Consider the following 24,943-nt stretch of genomic DNA (forward strand, 5'->3'; position numbering starts at 1 on the left):
GTGTGAAATGTCAGAAAAAGGGTAGGTGAAGCCAAAATATAAAGCAGGCTTTGAAGAAGCTTTGAAAGGAGGTAGTAAGATAGAGGAATTTCAAGGCAGTGACCCAGAGAGTGAGAGTGCAGAGTTGACACAGTAAAAGCTCTCATTCTGAATGTAAGGCTATCAAAAGGACAGAAGATCTAGGAACTGAGAATGAGGAAAATTGTAGAAACAGAAGGAAATGGGCCTTGGGTAGACATGTGGATGAGGATCAGGGCCTTCAAAATAGAGGTGTCAGCTAAAGAGCACCAATGGAAACTAATGGTAATGATGGTGGCAGCAGACTGAGAAGCAGACTAGAATGTAGGCAGCAAGATTTTGATGAGTTGTAAGTTGCAGATTGTAGAAGGATTTATATAAGGAAGAATATGCATTAATCAAACCTGGTGTTACAAAAGATGGGGAGAGTTTTATAGATTCAGGTGAGGTGCAGTGAAATAAGGCAGAGGTGGTCATGATTTTGATGGTTATTAAGATCTGGAACTTTGCCTAAGGGTGGAATTGTGAGCCATGATTTTGTACCATCGGGCTAAACCTAAGAAGACAGTCACAGACATGGAATAGAACTACAGGTATGGTCCAAGCAAGGCGCCTTCAGTCTTGCAGACATTGAAATGAAGATGAATTTAACACTTCCAGGATTTAATATTTGCTAGATAATTGGGCAGCGTAATCATAATTGAGGAATCAAGGGTGGTGGTAGAGAAAGTTTCACAAGATAGTTCTAGATGAGCAGTTCTTCGTATCAGAATTTAACAATGCAGGAAGAAACTAAAGTATGTCAATTATAGTTTTAATTTCTTTATAGTTATTTAGTAATACAGAGCTTTAGCATTTCAAAAAAAAGACACATTTTGTCAAAGAATTTTGCCTAGTTAACTCATAGGAAATACCAAAGTAAAGGGAATACAATATTCAAATCAATAAAACAGGTGATTGCTTTCCTCTGGTTCATTTCTCAGGTCAGTGCCTTGATCAATCAGGCTTTTCTTACCTGATTTAAAATATAAACACAACTTGGCAGTTAACTGTTAGCCATCATTAATTGGTGTCTTCCCTATAGTAATATCTCTATCAATCAGAGAGTACTTGCCAACCAATCAGCACTCTCTGTTCATACAGTATAAATATTGTTCTAGCTTTCGTTTGGTGTTTCTTGCAAATTGCTCTGAGTGCAAGGTGAAAACTTGAAAAAAATGTCTTTTTATTAAGCGAAATATAATTTCTGAATTGATGCTAATGTTTTATCCTGATGCTTACCTAGAAGCTAATTACATGGACTGATTACTCTATCTGAAGCACAATTTGTGACAGTTCCAAATTTACCAATAGTTAATTTGAACTTATATTTGTACATCAACCCTGCAGTTTAGCATAAAGTAATTTCCCCAGCTTATTTTTCTATACCTTCATAAAATCACCTCACAAAACATTTTTGTGAACATGGGGTCAGGAACCTCTCAAGCAAATTCCACCATTTTGTTCCACCCTGACTTATCTGCACCACAGCTCCATTTACTTGCAGTAATTTATTATTTTTATCTAACAATTAGATATCAATCCCTTGTCTTAGTAGCATACAAAGCATATTTAGGATAATATTCGGCACTTTCACCATCCTTTGTGTGAAAACATGTTTTATAATTTCAAAGTTTCACTGCATTGTTCTTCATTCTCCACCAGATGAACTAATTTCTTCATATCAACTCTATCAAAGGCTTTCAGCATTGATAATATCTCAATTAGATCAACTGTCAACCTTCTAACCTCAAGTGAATATATGCAACTTGTCCTTATAATGTAGACCATTAAATCCTGGCATTATTCTTGTTAATCTATGATGTACTCCCTCCGGAACTAATGTGTTCTTCCTGCGATTGAGTACTTTGAACTGAATGAAGTACACCATATGACCTATACTCTGGACAACTAAAGGATTACTTCCTCACCTTTACATTCCAAAGCCCTTGATATAAGGGCCTGTTATAGCCTTTTTTTATTACTTTTATGGAGAGCAAAAGTCAAAATTTCTGCAGGAATTCCTCCTAACTCAAATGCTTAACACAGAAAGATGACTTTTTTTTGCAGTAATTGAATACTGCCCATACTTTGGTCATCAAAGAGGGAACAATGCTCAAGCAGATTTGGAGAAATCATGATTCTGAGTTATAACCTGCAAAAGCTGATAAACATTCCAACATCTGCAAATGGGACCAAGGACACAGAAGTGATTTGTTCTTATAATAATATTTTTGGATTCCCAGTGGAAGAATTTTTTGAGCATGGGAAACAGTGATATGATCACTTATTACCAACAATAAATCTAATTTTGAGCTCAAATGGCAATTTTTGTGATTATTTCTGGTGGCTTCAAGAAATTTGAGTTGAGTGACTCACCTATGATGAGGAGTATAATTATAAATTAATACTGTAGATACAAGTTTGCAAAAGGTAATGGGCGATTAACAAATGACTACAGTTCACACTCCACTCAGAAATCAACAAATTCAAACTGCTGGACAGAGAGAATATTGCACACCCATCTCTGACATTACTGTTACTGACCAATGTGATTGTGGGGAGGCAATGGCCTAGGGGTATTCTCGCTGGACTGTTAATCCAGAGACCACAGGCAAAGTTCTGGGGAATTTGGCAGATGGTGGAATTTTAATTCAATAAAAAAATCTGGAATTACTGATGACGGTGAATCCATGGCTGATTGTCAGGAAAAACCCATCTGGTTCACTAATGTCCTTTCGGGAAGGAAACTGCCATCCTTACCTGGTCTGGCCTACATGTGACTCCAGACCCACAGCAATGTGGTTGACTCTTAAATGCCCTCTGGGCTATTAGGGATGAGCAATAAATGCTGCCTAGCCAGCAACACCCTCATCCCGTGACTGAGAAATGACTGAGAAAAAGACTCGAACAGGTCAGCTGTGGATATTCAAGGTCGACATATTGCTCAGCAATCATGTGCCCTTGGGTGTCACAAGCAGAACCTCTAAGCAGTAACAAGGAAATTGAAACAAAGCAATATAAGCATAAATTTTATACAGCAGAGTATTATGACGATGGTTGGAACCCCAAAGTACTATGGAAAGGTTTAGCCTTTAATTCAAACATGTGTGTTTTTAAAAGAGACTGCTAATGCCAAAACTGGTTGTGGATCAAATATTATGTATCTGCCTATAGAAAGAGACTGATGGAATGTAGCACTTAAAGTGTTGAAGAGACTTCAAAAGACTGGACTGAAATCTCATGTGACTATAAAGTTAATGAAGGACTGATGACCCTTTGCTCAAAAGATCCTCCCTTTTCCAGAAAGGGGTCCTTTTTAAGTTAACCTTGTCACAACAAATCAAAAGGATGAAAGTCAGTTGATTTGGAACTATAATGAGTTGAGGAACCTGGCTCAGGGTATGGACTTAACACGAGATTAAAAAAATTCATGGTGCAGAAACACAGAGAGAGAGAAATGCTTCAGTTATCCATTTGATCACAAGGCAGAAAAAGGAAAGCTATGTGCAAGAAAAAGAAAAAGCAACCATAGAAAAAGACAGCTACATCGACAGAAGTCAATACACAGAGAGGAAGGGATAGACATATTAAAACCAGTACAGTGATGCAACCAGGAAGCTAGTCCCAAGATGCACCAATTTTGCTGAAGTTGCTCTGATGAAGTTTTGTGTGAATCTTACTAGGATATGTGTGAAAGTAAAAAATAAGTAAATCAGCTTAATAAATGTCAGGGTCTAAGGAAAGCACTGAGTTTGTGTCACATTTTCCCTCTTTATATATGAAAGTTATGTTTCAGCCTAATTATTCATCATTCATGCACTTGATGGATGGCATATTCAAGAAATTTCAGTTGGGGAACTTTTCCATTTTTAATGCAACATATACTTATGCCTGAAAAATTCACTTACAGTAACACAAAATATATTATAGGTCTTACATGAGATTGACCTTTTTTTTATCTAAACCTATGAAATCGCACAAAATGCCAGGAAATATGCCTGTTTCCTCTTTTATCTGAAATTCCAGCAACTTGGAGATTCTGCAAGGAAACACAGAAGCATATAATCCCTACAGTGTGGAAGCATGTCATTCGGTCCATCGAGTCCACACTGATACTCTGAAGGGCATCCTGCCCAGACTCACCCCCCTACCCTATCCCTGTTACTTGCACTTTCCATGGCCAATACACCTACCCTGCACATCCCTGGACACTATGAGCAATTTTTCATGGTCAACCTAACCTAATCTGAACATGTTTGGATTGTGGGAGGAAACCAGAGCACTCACAGGAGAACCTGCGCAGGGATGGGGTGAATGTGCAAATTCCACACAGACAGTCACCTGACAGAGAAATTGAACCCAGGGATCCCTGGTGCTGGGAAGCATACTTACTTATATACTTACAGTAAACTCACCTATTTATTTATTATGGAGGTGGAACCATTAATGTGAGTAGAAATATATTTAGACAAAGGAATTGATAATTGATATGAGATGTTAGCATGTTATATTTACAAGGGTAAATCTTCGTGACTATATTTCTACAACTGCTTTAGCCACATGTTTCATTTGTCCCTGATGCTGTTCACAAAGACACCCTTACCCTTCCTGATGTTGGATCTCTTGATCTTTGAGTGTCTATGAACGAGGAAATCCTCCACCAAACACTCTCACATCTGCAATTTATTGCCTACCTAGGGACCTCAATTTGGCAGTGGGACAAACCCATCATTGGGTATTTGGTTGGGGTCAAAATGGAAGGCAGTAAGATACTCACTTACCACACTCCTGCACAACGAATTGCTCTCCAACTATTCGTCTCATCACCAGCTGCCCATTATGCATTGAAGGAGGAGACAGGCGATAAAAGGCATAAACAAGTGCTCAGAAACATTGATGGAAAAACATCAATGCAATAATAGTCAAAATAATTTAGAGAAATAACAAGTCATAGGCAGTAATAAAAGTAAGATTGACAGAGAGAGCGAAGTTGAGAGGACACCACTCATCAAAAAGGAGTGATAGTGGCAAAGATATAAAAGTCACAAGTCTCATGATCCAGAATTCCTCCAATAAATTCTGTCAGTGGTATTTCTTATCCAACTCATTAAAAAATCCACTGTAGCTTTATCTAAAAACACAAAGTTCACTTCCATGAAGAACTTCTGTAATATCTTCAGCCAAAAAAGGTTTTGAGTGCCTCTGATGGGCCAATACCGTACAATAGTAATACATGATCACCATGGGATTAACAGGCAAATGTAAAGAATGTTCAAAGTTAAAACTTGAGGCAAAAACAACTGGAAATTGTTTCACATTTGGCATTACTGACTCCATGTAGAAAATGATCGAAATACTGCTCGAATAAACAGTAAAGCGTTACAATCTGATAAACCTTTCACTCAGTCATGTATTCATGAAGAATTCAATGTCAAGAACTGATTAGAGTGCCATGTTTCATGTTGGTACCTGATTTATGAATGAGGTAATTTCTCAGGGGTCAAGGAGGTGGTGGAAGTTTGGTCACTTCTGCCCAGGTTGGATAAAAATCTACCAGTTAAAAATGAGATTTTGAAGAATGAATTTTGATCCTAAAATCCTATGTAAAGCTGAAGCAACAGCCACAAGGAAATCTCTGCCTATGTGAAATAGTTGCTCACATTAATATTTCTAATAATCCTTTATTTGCTGCAACAGTTACCAGATTTTATTGAAAGCTCCTTCCTTCAGGGTGATAGAGAATGAATTAGAAATGCATTGCGCAAATAAATCCAGATTTTATTTTCTACAGAGGGAAACAAAAGGAATCTGTGTTTTGCATCGTTTGCATTGCATTAATTCTTTAACAAAATGTCCCTCAGAGCCCCTGAGGTACAGATTTCCTTTATCCAGCAATAACATCTGTAACAATTTTCTGTAAATCTATCATGATGAAAATTATAATGCAGAAACAAAAAAATCAGAATAATGTATCAAAACCTGTATCTCTACAAATAATCACATAAGGCAATACAAATGTAGAGTAGACCCTGAAATGTCAAAGCTATTCTCTTTAAGTATTTGTATATTTTGATTTGGCTTCATGCATGTATAACAACGTAGCAGAGACATCTGTGCATTTAAATTCAACACCTACAATAAATGGACTGCATTTACAGCATGGACATTATTGGAAGGCTGCTGTCCGAGTATATGCTCATCAAGGAAAAGATTGAACAAAGTAATAAAATGCTTCACAATTTAAAATTTCAAACAACTGTCATGTATCAAACATCCTTTCCATTGCCCAACAATGTGGACAAATTCTAACCTTTGAAGAGTGCCACTCTATTCTCTCCATAACTGCTGTCAATCATCATCATCAGTTCTCTGTGTAAAGTTGTCTGACTAATGTCAATTGTGCTGAACAGGACTTCGTGTCAAGGACAGGCATTGATTAACATCTGGACTGAAACTGACAATGCCCAAATGTATTCAGCAATGTTAACTGCAATGAAATGTTAACAGCAGCCACAGAAAGGTGGCCTTTTTGAATCCAAATTTTCATAAGCCAGGTGTTCTTTTTACCACAAGGCAGGTCAGAATTTCTGACTACGTAATTTTAAATTTCCCAGTGTGGCCCACGACAGAACCCAAATGTTTAATGTGTCACTCAAAGCTTGAGTAAAACTCCCTGAGGCAAAATTGCAGACAGACAAGCATAAAATTGTGCACCTTAATGGTGGTGATATTGCTGCCACCTGCCTTCCCCTGCCCAAGCTGCCTGCTCTGTGCATATATTACTGTGGTGCAGGAGATTTTTGGCAGCTCACTCAGCTATGGATGAATTGAAGCCTTCAAGTGGCCTATTCAGAGGCAATTGCTGATTGAGTCACTGTTGGGGTTTTACCTGCACTGGGAAAGCCAGCATTGAGTTTCCAAGCCACAAAGTGAAACGTCAGAAGGAATCTCGGAAGGAAAAAAATAGTGAAAAGGACAATAATACTTGGAAAAGAATATACTGGTCCACCTGGAGCACTATACTGATGTGTACAAGTCAGTAAGTATGTGTCATTTGTAAGCTTTACTGTCTTTTTCCTCTCAATTATGCCTGCATCAAGAGGCGCCTCCTGCATGAGTATCTGATGCACATTGTAGGCCTCTCTGGATATTTGCCTTTTTCAAGTTTGTCTTCCATCCCAAGTGTTCTAATTCCCAATTATTGACTCTGGTTGCCAGGATCTGCCAACCTGCCTCCAGGCCCATCCTGAATTTACCTTCATATGGAATCACTCCAGCACGAGTCACCATTTCCAGTTGCTGTTCAAGTGATTGAATAGCATCCCCTAGAAGCAATGCCTGCTCCCTGACACGGGCAGACGGCGGTTCAATAGCTGTGGGGAGAGCCAGTGATCTTTATTGGGGCAACTTGAGTCTGGGGAGTCCTATCCATGTGTGAAATTCAGCTTCATGAAGCAGATGAACACAAGTGGTCTGAATTTCCATATGGCTGGCTTCCCCCATCATTTCACAGCTGTTCTATCCTTCATAAATTTTTAGATATCCATAAGCAACAGGTCACCTATTCATGAGATCTGCCTAATGGACCTTGGGACAGTTTAAGAAAGGCATATAAACATAGCGAAGTCAGTTATCTGAGATTCAACGTGTAGCTGCCGATCATGGTTTCGTCAGTTTGGTACTGTATTTTTAGGTACATCTGGTGCTGCTCCTGGCAAGTTCTCTTCTCTCCAGAGGGAATTAGAGTATCATTGGGATCTTTCAGTGGGATTGCGCTTCCAAATTTAACATAACACCCATGCCCAGATGCTGGTGAGGAGCACTGTGCGTCAATAACTGGGGAGGGCATGCTGTTGTCATTTACAGTGCCATGATTAATGTCAGTTGGCTCATCCAGTTTTTGACCATCTGGCTTTTCGAGTGGAAGGTGGTGCACTGGCATGGCATCCCAATCTGAATTAGAGAGCAGTTGTCAATGAAATGCCTTGTGTGGAACTATCATCACATGTAGGCCAAAGCAAATAAGGGGTTTGCTTCCCTCATGAAAATGAGTGAACCAAATGGATTTTAATGATAATCAAAATATCCACCATGATATAGATTGGCTTTTCATTCCAGATTTACATGAATGCACAAACAAGGAAAACGAGCAGGACACTCAGCCCTTCTAGCCTGTTCCGTCACTCAAAGATCATGGCAGATCCGATTTCAACCTCAGGTCTATATTCCTGCATATCGTCATAAATTTTTCATCCCTTTGGAAGTCAATAATTATCTACCTCTGCCTTAAATTTTTTTTAAGTTTCTGCATCTACTGCCTTTTAAGGGAGGGAATTCCAAAGAATTACAATCCCCTGAGTGACAAATTGTTTCATCGCCTACTTTACATAGGCAATCCATTATTTTTAAACTTTGACCATAGTTCCACAAAAGGGAACATCTTGTCAGCATCCCCTGGGTCAAGTTCCTCAGGATCTGGTATATTTTAATGAGGTCACCTCTAGCTCTTCCACACACCAGTGTACACAGTCCTAGCCTTTCCTCATAAGGCAATCAGCTCATTCTAGGTATCAACCTAGTAAACCTTCTCTGGCCTGTCTCCAACCTCCTCCTGTAAGCACAGTGACCAGCAGCATACACGGTACTCCAGATGTATTCTCACCAATAACTGAAGGATAATCTCCTAACTCCTGCATTTCCTGACTGTCACAATAAGATAGAACGTTCTATTAGCTGTCCCCATGACTTGTTGAGTTATTAATTATTGATTGATGGGCACTGGCCTTCCATGAAAATTGGGAAGGGTCATGCCAACTAGCATCTGAAAAATTTCATTTCTACTTCATACCGATGAGCTGAGCAGCCCATTCACTTGACACTTGAAATAACACTGACTCTACTGGTGGTAGCTGTTTACACCTTTTGTTGCAGCTCCAGTGCCTACAGGTGCTGTGTGGGAGTGTGGCAGAGATATATCTGGTTGATATTACGGCTGCTGCTGGCACAAGACATGTCAGGTAAATGTGCCACTTGAGATTCAGTGACAATCTAATCCTCAGTGGTATGAATCTTTCCTGGCAGTTTGTTGACAGTGTGGTCAACATGATATCTTTCAGTAGTCTCCTCACCCCAACCTTCTAAATCTCCTCTTAATTACTTGTAATTGTGAGAAGAAATGGAGACAATATTCCAAGGACAAAATGAAAAGTAATTTAATAATTGGCAGCTCTCCTATTGGCAATGCTCACATATAGACAATGATACAGTGCTTCATAAAGATAGAATGGCATAGTATATAGAACACTGTACAAAGCATTATTCTGCTGTTCAGGTGTGTATAACTCTCTATTACCATTGACCTTAAACATTGTTAAAGTGTAATACGAGTTGGCATTTTAATTGCTTTTTAGTTAAGCCACTTTGCAGGTTTGGAAGTGTTGGTAAATTACGATTTGTAGGGAAGAAGTACATGACATTAAGTGATTGTGTGTGTGCGTGTGTGTGCGTGTGTGTGCGTGCGTGTGCGTGTGCGTGTGTGTGTGTGTGTGTGTGTGTGTTTTTTCTCTGTTCTTTTTTTGTCTTTACTGCTGTATAACATCAGAGGCAGGTAATGCAGGAATCCCCTGAGGTCCCACTTGAAAATTGGTTTTCCACTCTGGATACTGGTGAAGGTGATGACTCCTCAAAGGAATGCAATTCGTGCTGGACTTATAGCATGACTGGTGGCCAGCTGCACAGGAGAACAGGAAACATGAAAGAAGAGTAGTGACAGGGGATTCATTAGTTAGAGGAGCTGTAGATGTGACTCCAGAATGCTATGTTGCCACTTTCCTAATTCACATTCAAATTCCTAGCAAGTTTACGTCCTAATTTAGCACTGACATCTATTTTTATTTGGAAATTTGAGGTCATGGGAAGACACTTCATTGTAAAAAAAAATCTGACAATCATAGAATCCCTGGAGTGCAGATAAAGGCCAGTTGGCCCATCAAGTCTGCATAGGCCTTCTGAACAACATCCCACCCTATCCACGTAACCCCACATTTTCCATGGCTAACCCACCCAGACTGCACATTCCTGAACACTGTGGGCAATTCAGCATGATCAATCCACCCATATTGCACATCTTTGGACTGTAGGAGGAATCTCACTGTGCCACCATGTCGCCCCTTCAGTAGAGGATACTTGGATTCTCATTCTTTTGAATTTGAGATTAGGGCACAGTGTGGAGTGGGTGGTTCAACTCTCCATCTGGTTCAGACTAATCCTGACCCTAGAGTGTACTTGATGCTGACACATGGTGCAAAAGATAAGAACATATTCACTTCCTCAGTATTAATACGACTTGTTCTGTAAAAGATAGGTATTTGAAAACAAATGCCTTAGTGGCTACTAAATTGCAGTTATATTTGTGCTGGGATAATTTGTGGAAATTTCTACCTATGCAAAACTGTCTTAAAACTAAGGAAATATTAAAATGGACGATGTACAAAAACAAGATGATAAAGTGTGAAGCTGGATGAATACAACAGGCCAAGCAGCATCTCAGGAGCACCTGCTGTGTTCATCCAGCTTCACACTTTATTATCTTGGATTCTCCAGCATCTGCAGTTCCCATTATCTCTGATGTACAGGAACAGTTGTTTCAATGCCATAACATAATCATTGTATCCAAGTGTACCAGCTGATGCTCAAAATCTCTGCCATGTGATAACAAATGTATCACATGATCTCTGAAACAAAACATCTGAGGCATCCCAAGGCACTTTAAAGATGTGCTATCAAACAGGATTTGGCACAGAGCCGCAGAAGTAGACATTAGAGCAGATGTCCAAAATCTTGCTCAGAGAGGGATAAAAGAGTGTCTTAAAGGAGGAGAAAGAGCTTGAAAGGCAGAGATGTTTAGGGAAAGGTTTCCCAAGTTTAGATCATGACTACTGCAGGGTTGCCATTGGTGGCATGATTAAAACTGGATTTCACAGGAGTCTAAAATTCCAAGTCAGAAGAGATCTTGGAGGTTTTAAGACTCAAAGAAGTTACTGCAGTTGTCAAAGGCAAAGTCTCACATGGGTTTCCAAACAAATATGAGAACTTTAGAATCCAGAAATCGGATCAGGAACTAATCTAAGTGAGTTTGTACAGGGTTGATGGGTGAATGGGCTTGGTGAGAGTCAGGATTCAGGAAGCAGAGTTTTAGATGACTTGTGAATGATACTGAGAATAGCAGATGGGAAGCCAGCTCAGGGAGCATTGGACTGGTCAAATCTAAATACAAGCAAAAGCAGAAATAAATGTTTCAGCAAGAGATGAACTAAAGTAGAGATAGAATCAACAAATGAGATTCAGTCGTGTAATACTGCATGCCAGTTTGTAGAGGTCTTCTACCTTGCAAACAGCGGCCAACTGCATGAAGCAACAAAAGAAGTTAAATAATTCCAAGCATGTCTTTAATATTGGTTTGCAAACTATGAATGGCAGCTGAAACAACATAACTGATTGCTTAACCTTAACTTTCTGCCACTCCACCATTCTGCTGTAATATGCTCTCCAGACCTTAATTGTCGAGAAGTTTAGCTGGGCCATAATTTGATTGATGGTGAACACACACACACACACACACACACACCAACACCTAAAAACAGAAGTTGCTGTAAAAGCTCAGCAGGTCAGGCAGCATCTGTGAAGAAAAATATCAGAGTTAACGTTTTGGGTCCGATGACCTTTCCTCAGAAGGGAAGGATCTGAAGAAGCGTCACCGGACCCAAAATGTTAACTCTGTTTTTTACTTCACAGATACTGCCAGAGCTGCTGAGCTTTTCCAGAAACTTCTGTTTTTGTTCCTAATTTACAGCATCCACAGTCCTTTTGGGTTTTTTTAGTGTTTCTACATTTTCACTATTGATCTGTCCCTCAGTCAACAGCAGCAGATTCAACTGTGATCTTCAAGAGAGATTAGGATAACCATCTGAAGAGCTAAATTTTGGGAATGAATAGGTAAAGGTAGGAGAGTTTAATGAACTGAGTTGTACTCTAGCAGAAAGCCAGCACAGTGTAAGCTGATTGCATAGACAGAGGCCAGTTTGTGCTCTACAGTTCTCTGCAGTGTCTTAAGTCCTGATGGCTCAGTCTGTCCTTGCACTGATACAGCTAGTGCAGTCTTTGACAGGGTGTTTTCAGGCTCCAAAACCCCAAATAACTCAGCTGTTAAATCAAGTATCTTACCAGCTGCTTTGGCCTCTGCTGAATCCACAGGAATTCACTATGTAAATGCTAGGGTCGCATAGAGGTAAGTTGCACATTGTTATGTAGTACAGGTAAGTTTCACTTGTACATTGAAGCACAAACTTGATTGTCTATAACTTTTCAGTTCAACCTACTCTTGGTTATTGTTTAGCAAGCGGTCTTTTCAATTGCATGATGCTGAATTGCAAGACATGAACTGGCATGGAGTGATAGAGTGCTGTGAGGAGGAGGACTGCCTGTTTGCTATGTATTAGTGACATGGTGGCAGGGTGATGCAGTGACTAAAGTGGCTTTTGCACAATGTTATCAGATAGATGCATTGGAGACCGAAGGGATCTTTGGAGTAATCATTGGGAGTGCATGGCTTATATCACACTCCATTTCTTTACTTTCTGCTCCTCCTTGGAATCCTTTAAAGAAGACTTGTACTGTGCACCCTGTTCCTCCTGCAGATCAAATCTTGGCTGGTGAGGAACGTTTTGTATGCACAGCCAGCTGTGACTACCCTTGGTTAGGTTTGTGGTTGCACCACACTCCCAGCTGATCTGGTGGCTCTTTAATTCCAATGTCTGTGCATTCAGTGGCACATTCTGTCTTTAGGATTCTAGTCACAGCTGCAAACTGCAGCACCCACTCATTCTACTGGGTTGACTGGACATTTTTCACTGCTGTCACCTTGAATTATACATGCGACAATCCCACTGTTGACATGTTCCACTAAGAACCATTAGAGGCTTATGGTTGAGATAAAGGACTGCCAACAAATCTCATTTCTATGTTGCCTCTAAGGGCCTATCTAATTAACAATGAAAGAAGGTAAGCCACAGGTGAGTCTAAAAGAAGAGAAGCACTTATCTTACATAACAAGATATAGCTTATTACATGATGACAAAGGTACCAGTTTTATGGTGTACTTAAGCATATTTATAAAGACTATCAAGAGTGGTGTGGTAGCTCAGTGCTTAGCACTTCTGCCTCACAGCACCAGGGATCCGGGTTTGATTCCAGCCTCGGGCAACCATCTGTGTGTGGAGATTGCACGTCCATGTGGGCTTCTGCCAGATGCTCTGGTTTCCTCCTTTAGCGCAAAGATGTGTAGGTTAGGTGGACTGGTCATGCTAAATTACCCATACTGTCCAAGGACGTGTGAGGTAGGTAGATTAGCCGTTGGAAATGCAGGTTTATAAGGTAGGGGGTGAGTCTGGGTGGGGCTCTCTTTGCAGAGATGGTGTGGACTTGTTGGGCCGAATGGCCTGTTTCCACACCGTATGGACTCTCAGAGGAAGAGATGACACTTCTGTCTCCATTGCACCCTTGCACTAGATTGCTCTTTCTTCACTCAAAGACTGTGACATCATGAGACTTGGTGGAGCTTAATGCAGCTTTGACATTCACACTTTGGGAACTGTCATTTTATACAACAGGGGTTAATGGGAATGAGGCTTCAATCACAGACCCGCTTTCCCTGACTGGGAGCACTACCTAAGGTATAAGTTCTATCTGTGCTCCATTTGCAGTCCTTTCCAATGCCCATTACCTTCCTTACATGCCACCACCTTTCCTTCGACTCTCCCGCTGCATGAGCGCTGGTCTCCAGTGGGAGTGCCTGGTATTTCCCTTTCTTCCAGATACTTGCCACTGAGACCCATGGACCTGGGTACAGAGCTTGCAGTAGTGGAATGTAGTAGTGCCTTGAGAACTGGAAAGCTGCTGGCCAAATTGTTTGGCCTCACCCAGCATTAAATGGTTACAGCACAGCCGGCATCGACGGAACTGGCCACTGACCTTTTCAGTGATGGGGTGAGAAACCTCACATTTCAAATAAATTCAGTCCTGAGAGCTAGCATAATCAAGGCATTTTTGGTTTGACCTAAATTACTTCCAATCTGTGTTAAGGGATTTAGTGTAATATACTCAAGTTTGCAGACGAATTAGGTGGTGAATTAAGCAGTAAGTGGACATAAAAAGGCCTCAGAAGAATATAGAAAGTTGGGTGAGTGAGCAAAAACATTGAAGATGGAATGAAATGTTACAAAGTGTAATGTTTTGGTAGGAAAAATAAAGAAAAACAGAATAAATCTTGAATGGTGAAAGACTAGGAAATGTTTTTATTCGGATGTATTTTGTTGTGTCTGCACACAAATGACATAACCATAAAATCAACCAATCCAATCTGTACCAACAAAAACTACTCTAAATCTACACCAACCCATTTCCAGCACTGGGCTCATAGTCTTTAATATTATGGCACTTCAAGTGCTCATCTAAGAACCTTCTCAAGTTTAGAGATAACAAGGTATAGAGCTGGATGAACACAGCAGGCCAAGCAGCATCAGAGGAGCAGGAAGGCTGATGTTTCAGGCCTCGACCCTTTTTCAGAAAATTTTCTGATTCTCCAGCAACCTACTATCTCTGAAACAACCTTCTCCAGTTTTTAAGGTTTCCCAACTCAACTAACCTCCTAGCCAGTGTACTCCAGATTCCCCACCACCCTCTGGGTTTATAAAAAAGAGTCTTCCCCAAATCCCCTCCAAGTTTCCTGCCTTAAAATTATGCCCTCTTGTTATTGACCCCTCAACATGCAGGTAGAGCAAGCAATTGGAAACGTATTTTTTAATTTAGATTTGCACGGAGGAACTGAAGTGTAAGACTGAAGGAAAAACCTTCCATTGACTATAAAGGGCATTGATGAGACTTTACCTTGATATTTATGGTATCCTTCAATGAGGAAAGTCATACTTGTCCTGGAGTCAGTGTCATAAGGTTAACTGGGTTAATTCCTGGGATGAAGGGATTAGCAAATGAGGAGAGATTGTGTAGGCTGAGCCTATATTCCACAGAACTCAGAAGAACGAGAAATGAATTAATTGAAAGATATAAAAACTTTAGGTTGCTTGACAGAGCGGATGTTGGCAGACTATTTGCCTGGCTAGTGAATCGAAAACATAATCCTCAGAATGAGGGGCTGGCTATATAAGACTTAAGTAAGAATAAGTTTGTTCTGACAAACGATCACCACACCTGAAACGTTAACTCTGATTTTTTTTCTTCACAGATACTGCCAGACCTGCTGAGCTTTTCCAGCAACTTCTGGTTTTGTAAAAAAAAATTTTTCAGTCAAAGGGTAGTCTATTCCAGAGAGCTACCCATTCTACGCATGCTGTTCTCAGAACAATTCAGCGGATATCTACCAAAAGACCAGCATTCCTTGTGCTCTATGAAAGGCTGCACTGCTCCCAGTCAAATACTGTCAGCCTGGAGCTGTCACTTTGCTCAGCTGTCCTGTGGAGAGCGTAGGGTCTTTCAGGTCCTGGGGAAAGGGGCTTGCAGATGTTGAAAGCCAGATTCCATTGGTGTGAGGCTGGGAAAGCACAGCAGTCAGACAGCATCTAAGGAACAGGTAAGTCAACGTTTCAGGCCAAAGTGCTTCTGGGAAGGGGGAGGGGAGCCCAGAAATAAATGGGGGGTGGGGCTTGGGGAAGGGTAGAAGAGATGAGATAGGTGGATGCAGGTAGGGGCTTATTGTGGTTGGTCTCTGGGAAGGGTAGAAGAGATGCGATTGGTGGATGCAGGTAGGGGATTATTGTGATTGGTCTCTGGGAAGGGTGGAGCAGATGGGTGAGTGGGAAAATGGATGGGTTAGGTCAGGTCAGGTCAGGTCAGGAGGGGGATGGCTGGGCATAGGATAAGATCGGAGGTGAAAGGATTTTGAAACTGGTGAAGTCAATGTTAACCCCTTTGGGCTGTGACTTCCAAGGAAAAATATTAAGCGTTGTTCCTCCAGTTTACATTTGGCCTTACGCTGACAGTGGAGGAGGCCAAGGATGGACATGTCACTAGGAGAGTGGGAGGGGGAGTTAAAATGAATGGCAACCAGAAGGTCAGTTTGGCTGGTGTGTGCAGAGTGTAGATGCTCTGCTTACAGGTCCCTGAGTCCGTGTTTGGTCTCCCCGGTATAGAGGAGACCACATCAGGAGCGACAGATGCAATAGATCAGATTGGATGAAGTGCAGATGAATCTCTGCAGGATCTGAAAGGATTGTTTTGGGCCTCGGGTGGAGGTGAGGGGGAAGGTATGGGGCAGTTGTTGCACCTCTTGTGGGTGCAGGGAAAGGTACCGGGTGTGAGGGAGGAGTTGATGGGGAGTGTAGAGCTGATGAAGGAGGCGCGGAATAAATGATCCCTGTGGAAAGCGGTCAGGGGTGGGGAGGGAAATGTTTTTGGTGGTGGGGTCTGATTGTAGGTGGCAGAAATGTCAGAGGTTGGTAGAATAGTAAGTGAGGATTAAGGGGACATTGAATTTTGGGCAGGGCCTGGTTGGGTCTGAGGGAGTATAGATGGAGGTTGTGGGGCTATGTGAGGTAAGTTGTGGGGATGTCAGTTTCATAATCACTCAGGACTTAGACCAGATTTTTAATATCTAACTTTCCCGTGCAGCTACTTATTTAACTGCAGTGGAGCCCTTTGAATTTGCTGAATTAAATGGATACTTGCAATAGGTCCAAGGTGTAGTGGACTTCCACAGTGGAAATCTTCAAATTCCAGGTCAATTCCTTTGAGGTTGTTATGATGGGATTCTGCAAGGTCCTCATGTGAAACTCCCATCCACACTGCAGAAACATTGACTTGGCCATCAGAAAATCCAACCGGACAATAACTTTAGTTCAGGATTTAATATTGTTTTAAATATAATAAACAAAATCTCCCAGACTCAGAGGCTGGTATTCAAAGTCAATAAAATTTAAATTTAAAACATAGTCCATGTTTATTTCATTAGGTCAAAGTTAGAAGTGGAAGGAAAAGAAAACATAACAATGGGTGAACCCAGCTTTCTGCGTCAGGAATTCTAACATTCATGTGGATCCCAGAATCAAAGGGAGGTTTAGAAGTTAAAGTTACTGATTATTGGCACATCCCAAATGGGCCCCATTGCTATTGGCATAAATTGCAGGACATATTTTGTTTGCTTTTGGTTGAATTGTATGATTTCTCCCAGAAACAGAGAGTCAGCTTGAAAGCAGCTTTGAGACAGAGGCAGTTAAACATAAGGTCAGCAATTGTAAACCAGTCGTGGGCTAAGTACAGAGGGCTATCAGAAACTACAGATTTCAGACATAGATTCACTAAGCAACAATGTAGTTAGGCCAATGCCTGAACTGTACTGTTTGCAATTGTTAGCTGCTTAATGAGATTTGTAATGTCACTGAGCTGGATGCTACCAGAAGGACCTCCAAAGATCCCATACCTTGAAGATTGGGAAACGCAGAAGAGAAACAAAGCAAATTCCAGTTTGGACTCAGGAGAAATAAAGGAAAAATCAGGATTCCGTAAAGTAGACAGTAATTCTTGAGTGGATGTAAAAGTAGAATGAGAAGTTTTCTGCTTTGATTTTCAGGTTTAAAATATATGTGTTTGCAACATACGTGTTAAGTTAGGCACATTTTCTTTGTTTAACTGCCACAGTAAAGACTTCTGTTTATATTGTGAAATCATCAGGTATAATTGTTTTAGTAAATACTGGGAGTGTTACTGGTCTCCATCTAGATCATATCAAGAAAAGCAGTGGTCTGAGTACTGACCCCAGGAACCCTACTGTGTACCTTTCTCTAAATTGATAAACAACTGTTCACCACTACTCTATTTCCAGTCGCTTGACTAACTTTGTAACCATGTTTCCAAATTCCACATTACTCACTGAGCCTCAACACTCCAGCACTTTATTCACATATCTTTTGGAAGTCCATGTACACCACATTAACCAATAGATTTTTGAATTAAAGGATACAGTGATGGTGTAAGAAGGTGAAGTTGTAGTCCCAGCTCCACCATGATCTCACTAAATAGCAGAGGAGGCCTAAAGCGTCAAATGGCCAAGTCTGGCTACTGTTGTTTATGCTCTTATATATTAAGACCTTTAGTTAATCTTTTAAATCCCTTAAAAGACATAGCACTGCAAACAAATGGAAACCAGTACATGTCTCCTATTTCTACTTAGCAAGCCAGCATCTCTTGACAAGGCCTTATGCTTGATAACTTCCTAAAATCCAGTCACATCTTTAATTTACTGGAATTCTTGAGGAGGAGGAGGGTAACATTGCCTCCAAGCACTACAGATGAGTGGCTGCACAGCAATCTAGAATGTACAGAATAATGCAACAAACAAAATACACACAACAAAAAGTAATTAAACGAAACATTGAAAAGGACATTCATCCGAGATATACAGCCAATTTAGTTTTATGTTGTTTAATGTCCAAGGGTCCCTACAACGTACATTATTGAACCTTCTTAGTAATTATTCTGTTATAACAATGACAGGGTAGAGGTGGGGTTTAATCAACAGATTTTAAACTGGACTCTTAACCCTGGTTGTTCCATTGGGGAGAAAACAGGACACGTGAAATCCTTAGATTCCTATATATTTCTAGATTTGGTGCTTCTGTATGTTCTTAGGAGTGGCAAGAATTTTTCTGTTTGACTAGCTTTGAAAGTGAAAACAAGGGGCCTCCTACAATGCAGCAACTTTTGTAGTCAATTCCCTACACAGAAAAACGTAAAGCAGATTTAACTGAACACCTAAATAACTGGGAAGAATAGTTTGCTAAAGATGTAACGGTTACTGAATTAAAAACTTTATAACATTCTATCAATCTCTTTTATTATACACATGCTCTATTTGCACAAATGAGACAAAAGCCAGCTTTCATATTTTGAACCTTTCAAAAAATTATTGTGGAGTGTTACATTGGAAACATAGAATTCTCCAACTAATTAGCAGAAAGACTACATCACAACCGCGCAAGTTGACCTCTGTAAGTTTTATCAATTCTAAACAGAACTCAACAACATTTGAGTGCATTTTAAAAATGGGTCACATCCATATGAAAACATAGTTTAACAAGAAATTACCTGAGTATCCTTTATCACCAAGTGGAGATTATAGTCCTCAAGTAAAAATGGAAGTTTATTTACAGTGACCAAAGCTAAATTAATAGCAGGTAGAACCGCTGCTGTGAAGTTGGTAGATCCTGAGGTCTGAGTCATTGGCAAAAGACACAGGATCGGAATGTTCTGCAATCCTACTGAGGCTCTGAGAACAAGCAGAGAGGAGACACCAAGAATACACATACACCTCATGTTCCAAATTGCCATGTTTATCAGCTTGGTATTTCCTTGTCTTTCTGCATATTCTAGGAATTTGATTTGACCCTTAGGGAATCAGCCAGAATGCCATAAGGGATGTAGAACTGAAATCTGCACATCAAACATGCTAAATAAATCCCCTTTCTCCCAAAGAGATTTGTACACTGGGCTACTTATAGCAATTGCAGTGACAGGGATTTATCATTCACAATCCAATCCCAGTGTAATCACATTATTGTATATATTTGTCTCCAAATTAATTTCAATATTGAATTCCACTGAAAGTGGTTCAAACAAAAGCTGATAGTGCAACATAAATAGCAATCATTGAGGTACTATTTTAAATAAATTCACAAAGAATCTCAGAAGATTCAATGGAATTATTTTGTTTTGAAGCAAGATTTAGGTTCTTGGGTATTAAGCTTCTTATTCTCAATGTATGGGGGTTTATGATGCAGAGTGACACCAATAGCAAAGGTTCAATTCCTACACAAACTGACGTTACTGTAAAGGGTTTTCTTTCTCAACCTCTCTCCTTGCCTGGGGTGTGGTGATCCTCAGGGTAAACCACAGGAACCATCGCTCTGTAATTAACCTGGTAACACTATGATGACTTCATTTTCAATGTAATGCTTCTAATTTGAATTTCAATCCCTCACATACTGATTTCATTTCCATTGGACCTCATGAAATTCCTCTCGATTCTGTCTGTTAAAGTTTTGCTTATGAGAATGTAATTACAATTTTGAACAAGACAATAGTACCTTGTCATGTTACAGCTCAACTATATTTTGTATGACTCATACAATCTGCATTTGTCTGGACAAGGCACAGTGATTGGGTAAATAATTAGAGCTGAAAAAACGTTACTGAGGCCAGTATCTAGTCACCAAGTCACCCTTGTTAACACATTGATAGTATGAGATACTGACTGGCTAACACAGAGCCAGCTCCTAGAGGGAACAGAACCCCTAACACTCCCTTTCATATCTGTCAGCCAGGGCACACTGATTGGACCAGGTTAACAGCCCCAATCAGGGAACTCATATTCTATGGATCCACCTGGCTGACGTTGCTCCAATCACTACACAGGCCACCTACAACCTTTTTCTCTTTGCCATCAGATTTTTCTCCTCATCTCCTCAGTGGCACCATTTTCCTGTGTCTTCCCTCATGTGGTCATTCTTCACATACGAGCCCGTACAAATGGAGTTCAGCAATGATTCGACCACAGAGGCTTTTTCAAAAAAAAATGGTCCTAATTGTATTCTCACCCAAGAATCTTACACTTTCCACAAACAGCAGAAAATGATGCAGAATGGAACTGTGATTATTGGCTAATTTTCACCCTAGCCAGGCCAGAATGCAGAGGTCAGTTGCAAACAGATGGTAGGCAGTCTTATAGGTCATGCAGCAAAAGATGTCTTCTAACTGAACCAGAGATATGTTTAGTTCTCACTTCTGCTTCACACATAGGCTCACTTATATCAGTTAAGAGTACTTGACTAAGTCTTCCACCAGCTACTTGGAGAAGTGTGAAATGACACATCTTGGCAGCAGTAATGAGGGAAAGCAATAGAAACAGAAAGCATAATTCTAAAGCGGGTGTAGAAACATAGATTCATGTTACTAAATGTGAACAAAGCATTGAAGGTGGTAGAGGAAGGTTAAGACTGCGGTTATAGCATATGGGATCCTGAACTTTATAAATAGAGGAACGAAAGCAAAGAAGTTATGATAAACCTTTGTAAAGGCTCTGGTTCATTCTCAACTGGAACACTTTGGACCAATTCTGCATGTCATGATTTTGGAAGGACGTGGAAGCATTGGCCAGAAGATTTACGAGGATGGTTCCAGGGTGTTCCATTATATTGCTTGAGTGGAGGCCCTATGGCAGTTTTCCTCAGAGAATGGAGAGAAAATTTGATAAAATGCTTAAAATTATGAAAGCCTGGACAGAGTTAATTGGGAGAAATTAGAAACAACCGCAATAGCTGTAAATCAGAAACAAAAATAGAGATTGCTGAGAAAGCTCATCAGGTCTGGCAGCATCTGTGAAGAGAAATCAGAGTTAACAGTTTGGGTTGAGTGGCCCTTCCTCAGAATCCTGTTTCAGAATTAACTCTGACTCCTCTCCACAGATGCTGCAAGATCTGCTGAGTTTTTCCATCAAACCCTATTTTTGTACCTAGGTACTTAAATGTATGCCGACTTCTTTTTTTGCATCAAAACTCAATGAGAGGTACACAGGGAGCAGGTTCAAATTACAGAAAGCATTTTTGTCAGGTTATGTGGTTCACTTTATGAAAACTCCTAATTACAATGTCATCAGAACATGATTTCATAGTGTCATAGAAAGCATACATCACAGAAGGGAGCTATTGGCTCTGTCCTGACTATGCTGGCTCTCTGCAAAGCAACTCACAAAATCTCACTTCCTCATACATCCCCCAAGTATGTAATCTTTTCTTCAGAAAGTTGTCCAATTCTCTTCTGATAGTCCTGATTGAATTTGTCTACAAAAGACTCTCAGGCACTGCATTCCCAATCTGAGCCATTCACTGCACAGGAAAGTTTGTGCCATTGTTGATTTTTTAGCCAATGACCTTAAATCAGTATCATTTGGCTCTTGATCTCTCCCCAGTGAGAACTGTTCTCCCTATCTGCACAGACCCCCCCATGATTTATATCTAATACAAGCAAAGTACTAAGTAGGAACAAAGAAAAACACCCTTTCAGTATCCATCCTGTCAAATCCTCTCAGGATCTTATATGTATGAATAAGTTCACCTCTCATTCTTCTAGATTCCAATGGATACAAATTCAATCTTTCTCAGATTTCTTCATCAGACAGACCCTTCATTACAGGAAACAAACTTCCTCTGTGCTGCTTCCAATGAAGTCATATCACTTGTTAAACCAAATTGAGTACAGTATGCCAAACGTCTCAATAACTGCAGGAATACCTCTCTACTTCTATATTCCATTCACCTTAGCAACATTACATTTGCTTTCCTAATCAAGCACGGACAAGTTCACATTGTCCCCCTTTGTACATCACTTGCAAACTGTTTGACTACCCACTTCTTTGATCTATGTCCTTTATAGGATTCTTTACTTTTCTAGCTACCTTTGTGTGACCTGTACAGTTAGCAACTGTATGTTAGGTCCCTGGGTTCTTCAAACAAGTCACTTATTTTGATTGTAAACAGGTGAGGCTCTAGTAAAGATCTCTATGCCATTGCATTTGTTACATCTTACCCTTCAAAAAATAATCCAGTCTCTGTTTTCTGATAGCTATTCAATCCTTTATCAATTATAATATGTTAACCCTCGTCAACAAGAGCTGTTATTTTGAATGATAACCTTTGATGTGGCACATTGTCAGATGCATATGGAAATCCAACTGTCCCACATCTACGGATTTCCCTTTATCCACACAACAGAGACATAGAGTCTTAGAGCTGTATAAACAGAAACTGACCCTTCAGTCCAAATCATCCATGCCAATCAGATATCCCAGTTTGACCTAGTCCCATTTGCCAGCATTTGGCCCATATCCCTCTAATCCCTTCCTATTCATATACCCATCCAGCTGCCTTTTAAATGCTGTGATTGTACCACTCCTTCTGGCAGCTCATTTCATACACACACCACCCCCTGTGTGAAAACGTTGTCCCTTAGGTTTCTTTTAAATCTTTCCCCTCTTACCTTAAACCCATTCCCTCAAGTCTTGGACTCCACCACCCTGGGGAAAAGACCTTGCCTATTCACCCTATTCATGCCCCTTGTGATTAACGAACTTCTATAAGGTCACCCCTCAGCCTCTGACATTCCAGGGAAAATAGCCCCCGCCTATTCAGCCTTTCCTTATAGCTCAAACCCTCCAGCCCTGGAAACATCCTTGTAATTTTTTTTCTGAATGCTTTCAACGTTCTCAACAGGTACATAGAGTCAAGGACACTAATAAATTAATCAAATACAATTTCCCTTTCACAGAACTATGTTGGCGCTGCCTTATTAGACGCAGGTTTCCCGCAAAAACCTACTTAATAATAGATTGTTTCAGAGATAGTAGGAACTGCAGATGCTGGAGAATCTGAGATAACAAGGTGTAGAGCTGGATGAACACAGCAGGCCAAGCAGCATCAGAGGAGCGGGAAAGCTACTGTTTCGGGCCTAGATCCTTCTTCAGAAATAATAGATTGTAGCATTGTTCCTTTGTCAGATGTTAGGCTAAATAGCCAGTAGTATCCTGCTTTCCTTCTCCCTCTTTAACTTAATACAGAAGTCACATTTTCTACTTTCCAATTTAATGAAACATTTCCAGAATCTACGGAATCTAGAAAACTCCTCTCAACCTCTTCTTCTCAAAGAAAACCAGCCCCAGCTTCTTCAAATTATCCTCATAGTTGAAGTTCCTCTTCACTGAGAACCTTTCTCATGATTTTGTACTGCATCTTCTCTGCCCAATTATCCACAATTTTGCACAAAATGTCTGTGCCCAAACTGCCACTTAAGGAAAAGGAGTCACAGTTCCTTAATTAATAGAAGAACCGTGTAAAAACTAATTTTTTTTAATTCTTTACATGGTCGTTGAAAATCACTTTAAAATTCAAAGTAATTTTTTTTAGCAACTTTAATTATGAACCCTCTCCATGTCAGCTCTTGCACACAGCAGTAGAGAAGGCAGGAAAAAAGTGTCATTTCAAACAGAAATATGTCATGTTTGTGGCAGGCATTCATATATTTGCCTGACAAGAAAGGATTAGAATTCAGAAAAAAAAGAACAGCATACAGAGAACTGCAGGCATTTATTGAGCATTGAGAGATATGAACAGGAATAAGCTTATCATGCTTAACACATTATTTTCTTAGTCACAGCAATTCCTTCTGGTAAAGACATTGATCTGTTTAAAAGGAAAACCAATGATGTACACTGTTGTAACTCATCTTGTGTACCTCAAAAGGGAGGTCCATTACTATCAGCACATTCATTCTTACAATTACTGTTTCCTCCTTCTGGGCTTCCTTCTGCTCCCTTGAAGGGCTATCCTCAAAGGGAGCTCAGCTGGACATGCAGAATTAATACTATACTGTCAATGTGATGATAAGTGCTGCATTACAGAGAAGTTGGGATCAATAAAATTATCTGGTTGCCTTTTCCACTACTACAAACTCCCATTTTTTCACCATTATTGTTTAATATCCATATTCCAGCTAACTATGCCTCTTTTAAATAATCTATTTAATTTGCATCCATGAAAAAGTGTGCTTTACCTGCTGACAGCACTTTGTTGAAAATTTCAGTGTATTCCTTTTAACTAGCTTAATTTTAAACTGCAGCCCAGCTTCAGATTTCTTATCAGCATAACACCATTGCACAATGATCTTGTCAAGTTCCTTAAATATTTCGAGATAGTAAGAACTGCAAATGCTGGAGTCTGAGATAACAAAGTGTGGAGCTGGATGAACACAGCAGGCCAAGCAGCATCAG

At 40.2% G+C, this 24,943-nt stretch overlaps 1 protein-coding gene across 4 annotated transcripts in view; it reads right to left on the bottom strand.

The window, feature by feature from the left end:
* Positions 1-24,943, bottom strand: part of gabbr2 (gamma-aminobutyric acid (GABA) B receptor, 2) — a 935,143-nt gene that overhangs the window by 880,621 nt on the left and 29,579 nt on the right. The window contains exon 1 of one of the 4 annotated variants that reach the window (XM_048520949.2): positions 19,213-19,557. The exons of the other annotated variants lie outside the window; for them this stretch is intronic. Within the exon in view, the coding sequence (XP_048376906.1) occupies positions 19,213-19,455 (243 nt within the window). The 5' untranslated portion in view covers positions 19,456-19,557. Of the gene's footprint in view, positions 1-19,212; positions 19,558-24,943 lie in introns of those variants that run through there. 4 annotated transcript variants of the gene reach the window in all.

The sequence above is a fragment of the Stegostoma tigrinum genome, chromosome 2 (assembly GCF_030684315.1).
Source record: "Stegostoma tigrinum isolate sSteTig4 chromosome 2, sSteTig4.hap1, whole genome shotgun sequence".
NCBI classification, from domain to species: domain Eukaryota; kingdom Metazoa; phylum Chordata; class Chondrichthyes; order Orectolobiformes; family Stegostomatidae; genus Stegostoma; species Stegostoma tigrinum.